Source organism: Etheostoma cragini, chromosome 8, assembly GCF_013103735.1.
Source record: "Etheostoma cragini isolate CJK2018 chromosome 8, CSU_Ecrag_1.0, whole genome shotgun sequence".
Taxonomy (NCBI): Eukaryota; Metazoa; Chordata; class Actinopteri; order Perciformes; family Percidae; genus Etheostoma; species Etheostoma cragini.
This window is the reverse complement of record NC_048414.1, coordinates 24,824,313-24,832,431: the sequence shown is the minus strand read 5'-3', so window position 1 is coordinate 24,832,431 and position 8,119 is coordinate 24,824,313. Positions and strand designations below refer to the sequence as shown.

Genomic DNA, 8,119 nt, shown 5'->3' with positions numbered 1-8,119 from the left:
TCTCAACATTGTAAAAAGCCAGGTTCAATATTCGTCTTTTATTTACATATGAGAGTCAAAGGTTTTTAGAGAGGGGATTTTGGATATCTCCTTCGATCACTGCATACATCAGAATATGAAGAGAAAAATGTTTTTAGGTGTAAAATGTTACATAAAGTAGGCTTTGAATGATATCTGAACAAAATCATCTGCAAAAACCTTCAGAATGTAAATAGGAGTCAAACTGGAAAGTTTGGTGTATGTGTGCACATTTTGAGAAAACGACTTTTGAAGATATGGATTATAAAATGTCAGACATTTTGCAAGATATTACAGGTAAATTGGGTAAAAAAAACTTTAACTAACATACAGTATATAAACATAAAACCTCCCCAGTTAATTACTTACATTAATAAATATATTTTTTTATTACAAGTTTTCTCAAAATTTTGTGAAAATATGCGAATAAGGCGTTATCTAATGCTAACTTTTGGTGAATTTATGAAAGATTTGCAGGTACAAATAGACAAAGTGGAACACCTTGTTTATTTTGGATGTTTTTTCTCCCCAATCGTCTGAAAGATGACATGCTATGGAAGTGAAATAGCCCAAAAACTAAAAATTGAAAAAAAAAAGCTCTTTTTTTTTTTAATGGCTGGCCAAAGGCGTTAAGAGCTAAACAAAGCTAACTCTGTAGGGACTTGAGTTGGGAACCGGACTGTTGCTTATTCAAGTCAGAGTTACCAGTGTGGACTTGTAGCTGGAGCGATGCCAGTTCACCACCTGGGCAATGCCAAGGTGCTCTTGAGCCAGGCACCAAACTCCCCCCACTCTAGCAGTCGCAACCCACTCATTCTGATATCTCTCCAGGTATTGTGTATTGTGCAAGTATGTGTATTTCAAGCCTGTGTGTAGTGTGTCTAACAAAACAAAGTGTAATTTGTAAAAGAAAAAGCATAAATTATTATTTTCAAAAAGGAAATTGGAGAAGATTAATTGCAGCCCTGTTTTACGCAACTCTTTCAAAACAGCGTCTGTCTCACTGGCTGTGCAAGGCTATCACCCAGGCTTATAGCACGGAGGGAGCGGAGCCCTCTCAAGGCATCCAAGTGCATTGTAGAAGAGTGCTTGTACCCCTTTCAGGGACAGTAGCCAACATCTGCACAGGGGCTTCCTGGGCATCCCCATGCCCATTTATCCATTTCCATCTGCATGATATGTCTGAGTCCATGAGTGTTTTCCTGCTGTCCCTCCCCCTGCACTAGGTGGCTGAGAGGAATGCATGTGTCCAATTATTATTAATCATGAAAATAATGTATTACTAATATTGCACTCACACAATCTTTAATCAAAAATAAGATATTTGATACATTGACTTGTCAGTGCAAATCAGGAGAGTATTTAGTCTATGTTCAGCTTGTGGACCCTGGCATTGACTACGTCAACTTCCCCCTAACACAATAGCGACAGCCGTTGGAAGGTGAAGCCTATATGAAATAGAATAGTTACGTATTGTAACTCCAGATTCTATGAATATACAGTAGGTGCAGCCTTTCAAGGTTCGAGCCAGTTGCCCCGCTAACATTGGCTGAAATAAAAAGGTTCTGCTCCTGTAATATACAGTATCAGTGGACATAGTTGAGGCCCGTGCTGAGTGCAAGGCCGGTAAAGAAAATATTAAGTATTTCTGATTCTGATTCGTAAAGTCGTAAAGTACTGTGCATACGCAAAGGGATTACCCAATGGCAGCAGCCCTTGAGTGCTGCACCTATACTCGTAGAATCTGGGGTTACAATACGTAATTATCATTATGGCTGTCTTAACTGTAGGCCAGTAAGCCTATCATCAATGTTGTGTACATTAAAAAAAGCGGAACCCAAAGGGAAATGGTGGGGAGGCACACGACAGGAAATATCTAGAGGTTTGATCTGCAAGGTCTGTGGTACATTACCATTGCAAATATACCATAAACATTGACTGAGTAAAAGGGCCAAAACTCATCTACGTTGACTACGGTGACTAATCGCTTTAACAATTTTCTCAGGAAAGCCTCAGAACAGCATGTCAGACGAGCTTCACAAGTTTCATGTTGACAGCAATTACTACGGCAGAGAAATTGCAATCGCAAATGTCCCATTTCATGCATTGAGTTATTGACCAAAAAACAAATGTTTATTATAGCGCCCCCTAATGACAGATCCTGGACACATTTGGTATAGAGCATCATAGTATAATGTTAAACAATAAGCCCAAGTATTTAATTTGGCCGAGATACGATAGTTTGTGTTTTGTGGCAAGCTACTAAATTTTGTTTGGTGGTAAATTGTGCATAGTTTAACATAGCAAAATTCTTTTAATCAGTTTTGGTCAGGTCCATCTGAAGATGGTACGTACCAGGTTTCTTGCAGATCGGTGGCACGGCCTAGGAGAAGATTTAAAAAAAAATAGCTTTTGCACACTGCGCAATTTGTGAAAAACCTTCGTAGAGGAAATGGCTGAGCTCTATATCATCAGATTAAGCTCAATACAAGGAACACGTGGATATAAGGGTTTCTATAGGCGAAAACATGTTTGACGTCAATTTAGCGCCATCTAGTGGTCCATATGTGTAATTTTTGATATGCGAGGTCCCATGAACCATTGTACATCTACACTGTCAATTTGAAGTTGCTCACGTTAGTATAAGTGGTGAATAAATTCATCACTTGTAGCGCCCCCTAGTGGGGGTCATAGCAAACAAGAATCTAACGTTTCGTTTTGCTAGCATTTATTTTGGCCAAGATGAGGCAAGTTTGTGTTTTTGTAGCTAGCTACACAAATTTGTTTGTGCGTCATTTGAGCAATTTATATTCGCAAAAAATTCTTTTGAAAGCTTTTTGTCAGGTTGGTCGGGAGATGCCACGTAACAAGTTTTGTGTTTTGAGTTAGAAAAAGTAGGTTTACAATAAATTGGAGGCGTAAATGGGCGTGGCTTATGCATCAGGAGATTCATCTGAATTCAGTGTCCTTTGAATGTGTGATGTACGGTTTGGGAGTTATAAGGCCAAACATTTTTTTTCTGGTATATCGCCACCAGTGGTGGAAGTGGGCAAATCTTTTCACCATTGTTACCATTATTTATTGATTTTTTTAAATCAGTCCCCCCAGCCCATGTACAGTTCAATGGGAATTTTAGACAGAGAAAAATAATCTCTATAAAAACAATAGGGTTCCACAGCCCTGCTGTGTGAACCACGTTGCTTTGCTACCGCGGTTCTCCCACCCCTTGAGCTTGAACCCCTATAGTAAAGAGCACCCATGATGGTAATATGTTGGATTCATGTAAATGTACGGTATATTGTGAGACATCTTTTTTGTAAATCATCAAACAATTTGGTAGCCCCCCTGCAGCAACTCTGAGGACAGGCTATGGCTCCCTCCGTGGACCCCCTGTTGAATTTAACATAAACGTAAATGTTTGAGTTCAAAATCTTCTAGAAAGGTGGCACTGACAGAAAAATACATAACCAAATACATAACCTAACCCAAAGTAAACCCAAGTGTTACATATGGGAGTTGTCGGCACTGTGGAGAGGCCTAAATCTGCCACCATGATGAAAGAGCCTGTGGTTCTACACAGCCTGCCACAGTGATACCTTGACTCCGCATTGCGGGAAATATACATAAGTTGCAAACAAAGCTGGCGCACATTATGTATGCGGCTGTATGTTTACACAGTGGGCCAGATGGAGAAGGTCATGCCTCATAAGCTGCTAGCCTATTGCCCAATGGATGAGACAAAAGAAGGAATGTCTAATTTTCCTCTGTCTGCCTGACTCCGTTTAAACCTACCTGGTCCCCATTTGGCCTGTTTGCATTTAGGTTTAGGTTAGTGTCAATATGTACCAAAGAAGAAATCATTTCATTTACTGCTTGCTACCATGTTTTCAAAGATAGCACAAGTCTGAGTTTGTTTAGAATACCAAAGTAAGGATATCAAACTAGGTGAGCCTGTAAGATCTGTATGAAGGTAAATATGGTGCAAAAGGTAAGAGCTTGTAGAATATGATGTGAGAACTTGCAGAACAAAAAAATCTAAACTTTTTTTTTTTGGGATTGTTTTCCATCACACCCACAACTCAGTGTTTACAACCTTTTGAATCAGTCACTGCAAGCTAACGTTAGCTAACTAGCAGCCAGCCCGCTTCTAAATAAATACCTTTTAATTATCTTAACACTTTTTATCAGTCAAACTGAAACACTGGCGGTGAGTTCCATGTCCTGCAGCCGCACCGTCATCAGTGGGGATTGGCGTAGCAACATTGCTAGCTTTGCTGTCATTGAATTCAAATTTATACAGATGTGTTCATAAAAAACTACTTCACTAACGGAAAGAGGGTTTTTTCATAAGCATAGACTGGGCTGTCATTTTTGGAATTGTTGTTAAATGATGACAGTATTGGCTTCTTGTCTTCCTCCAGCTAAGGTTTTGGGCCGATATGTGATAACTTATCCTAAAATAAAACTTAAAGTAATGAGCTGTTTGATTTTGGCAGTATATCCTGGGAAAGAGAGTGGCAATATCATTATCGTATGTTAACTATTTTTGTACACTATCATAGAAGTTCAGAACTGTGTTTTTAAAACTTTATTTTGGAAGTGGACTGTTGGTAGTACAGTGTAACACAATGGTACAGGGTCGCTGTATGTTTAAGTAAAGACTTGGTATGCAGGCATGCATACCAAGCTGCTGCTGTTACGGACGGGTGGCCTGACCATAAAATCCACATCACATGGAGGCAAACTAGTGCTGCCTATAAGTCAAGCATATAAAAATGAAGTCCTCTGTCAGGCCAAACTACGGAGGGGTTAAGACCCTATGGAAAACAAATGTGTGTTCTATGGCAGGACAACAATCTTCTTCTCCAGCTTCTGCTCAGGGAAGATGAACCTCTTCATTATGTCATCAAGCTCCTCCAGAGCCAGCTGGGCATGGAGCACTGCAACGTCATCCGGGTCTGAGCGAACCACCCACTTTAGAGCTCGGTACAGGTCCAACAACACATCACTGAGAACCTGGAGAAGTCATAAAAGAGACAAAGGTTACACTGTTGAAATAACTTTTTAGACTGGTCTGTAGACTGGAATGGATGCGTACAACGGACAGTTTGTTGTCACCATTTGCTTTTTAGTCTCATCCACGTACGTTTGGCAACAAATTCAGTAACTAAAGGGCAAAACTACTAAAATAAGACCCAAGTTGTATTTAAAGTAACACTATGTAACTTTTTGAACCTTAAAATTATGTTTCCAAAACCATTTCAGTCATCAACACGTAACAGGGTGAATGGCACTGCATTTGCTTTGCGGCTCTCTACCAGCTATAACAGCACTATGCAAGTTTGCCAGATCGAGAAGCGGATCTTTGTAAGAACAGATGGGCAGAGCAAGGAAAGAGTTACCTGGAAGTTAACTGTTGGGGTGTATTACTAAAAAACTTAAGCGGGCACAATGAAGCATGCCAACAAAGAAATGGCATCTAACACCTTATTGTTTTAAAGCACTCATCTTTTTTAACCCATTCAAACATATATTTTACTGAGTTCAAAACATGAAGAGTAATTCCCCTAAAGAATCCCCATCCTGAAAAACAACAAAATGCAAAATGAATAACATAGGTGACCTCTCATGATAGCGCTGTAGCACATCCCATAAATCCTGCCCTGAGCTCATTAATTGTCAAAAAGAACAAGCAAGTCAAAGATGTCACCCCAACCACTTCAGCTCTCTCAATGTTGTTTATAATTACCATGCCACTGATTTATTGATAGTCAATTTGATTGCCAAAGAAAACAATTGTTTAAAAATGCATGCTTAAGCAATAGCCATTCAATGAATTTACAATCAGTAATTATTCAATTATATACAGTAGTAGAATTTATTGATTGGTGGTGTCAATCTGTGTTTACTGTTGGCTCTCCTACAACTGTGTCAGATCTAGTTTGAAGTAATGCAAACCCAACATGGCCATCGTTTTAACTGGCAAAACAAAGGTTGGCTTTCCTAGTCCTTCCTTCACAGAGCTGCTGAGGAGGGTCAGGCAAGTCCACAAACACTTCGTGATGGGAGAAAAACCGCTCTGGTTTATTAGCATTTCTGCAAACCAATCACAATCCTCTTGAGCCCCAGACCATTGGGAAAGCAGAGCGTGTTTTTCCCCTATACCGGATTGCTGTGTGGACTAGCCAGGCCATCCTCCGCAGCACTGTGGAGGAAGGTCTGGCTAGTCTGGCTGGACTAGGTTGGACCCTGACAAGATGGATTTTTGTTTAATATGTGATCCCGCGATTCTTGCATGATCTTGCAATATTGCAAGAATCCAGCTACTGTGTAAGCTAAAAGTACGAGTACATACAGAAGGAATTGGATACTGGTTTGTATTTGCTCCTTATGTACTTACATGCATTACACATACAGCTAAAACAAGGACATGGATCAATGGCATCCCTGACTCCTGCCTCGGTGTAACCTCAGTCTCTAATTGCTTTCCCACCAGTGGTGGAATGTAACTGAGTGCATTTGAGGTACTTGTACTTAACTTGTGTCTTTTCTTTTAATCTTAGAGGGAAACATTGTAATTTTTACGCCACAACATTAATCTGACAGCTTTAGTTAAGAGTCACTTTACAAATTAAGCTTTCTGCACACAAAACACATGTAGTTTAAAAATTACTGTCTTATTTTAAATTAAACTAACATAACGGCCTAAATTATTGGCAGATTAAACACTCAATTAACCCTAATTAATTGACAGAACTGTTTTGATCACTTCCAGTTTCTAAAATCTGAAAACTTACATACTTTCACTTAAGTAACATTTTCAATGCAGTACGTTTACTTGTATTTATCACATTGTTGTATTAGTACTTTTACTTAAGTAAAGGATCTGAGTACTTCTTCTAGCATGGCTTCTCAGCCACTCAAAACACTTCCCGCACCATCCCACACCACTACACCTGGCCTGCTCTTCTTCCCTTTGGTCTGCCTCTCTTACCTGTTCTAATGTTACTCTGTGTATCATTATCCATATACAGCTGCTGCTGCTGCCCTAATCCAGCTGTTCCAGTAATGACAGGAGCTGGCCTGGGACCAGCGGCTGGACAGCTGGACAGCGGGCTGTGGTCGTGGCTGTGACTCAAGAGCCACATCACATTTCTAGCATCTATTTAGCATTTTCTTTGTCACCTGAGAACTTTGATTATATTAGTATTGATTATGTTTTTTTCACTTGATTATCCCATTTCTAATGTCACAGAAGGGTTTCTCAATCCACAACTCAAAGATCTGATGATTACTCTATATCATTTATTTAGGTCATTTAGTTTGGATAATTTAGTTTGGGTGCATTTGCTCAAAGTGCCCCATAGTGCTATAAATACATAAACTGGCAGAGTTGCTGTCAAGCTATACCCTCAAACCTGCACAGGAATCAGCAAAAGGGAAAAATCCAGTCAGCGATCCTGCCTCGCTGCTTCCATTTTAGGAGGCAGAGGAATTGTGATGGGATTAGCCTGAAACCTGTGGTTGACTATCTAAGAACAACACTACATGCCGAGAGTAACCACACACTGCACAGTGTGAGGGACGTGAAACAGGAAGAAAGAAAGAACTGGTTTGACTTTAAGACATAGTGTTTGGTGAGAAGCTAACATTTAGTCTACAACCCCCGTGATGACAGCATGGAAACTTAGACTAGATAACCCGACTTGTCAGCCTCTATAACAACTGTTATACTCTCAAAAACACAACCTGAACGTTAAAATCAAGTTAGGGTTAATAATGTGTGGGGGTGCACTAGTAGCTACACTGTCGGCTGGCAACAGTGACAAAAAATATTTTTCTGTGAATGTGATCCCATATGAACGGAATATGCTGAAACTGATGGAAAAACTTGTAAACAGTAACGTTACCCAAATGGATGCAGCATTGTTTCTTTTTCTCCTTTCAGCCTTATCACACAGAGCTAATCACATAGGATTATCACACAGCTAATGAACAATCCCAGATACAGAGCATATTTTGTGTATGTATGTATGTATGGGATGTATCCATCTCCGATCACAATTTCTCTCACCATGACCTATACTGTCCTTACAACACA

The 8,119-nt window shown here is 39.8% G+C and overlaps 1 protein-coding gene across 1 annotated transcript in view; it reads right to left on the bottom strand.

Annotated features, from left to right (window-relative positions):
* Positions 1 to 4,593: 4,593 nt before the first annotated feature.
* tango6 (transport and golgi organization 6 homolog (Drosophila)) overlaps positions 4,594 to 8,119 on the bottom strand; it is a 31,396-nt gene continuing 27,870 nt past the window's right edge. Inside the window, exon 18 of the mRNA XM_034878334.1 lies at positions 4,594 to 5,034. Coding sequence (XP_034734225.1) covers positions 4,858 to 5,034 — 177 coding nt within the window. The 3' untranslated portion in view covers positions 4,594 to 4,857. The remainder of the gene's footprint in view (positions 5,035 to 8,119) is intronic.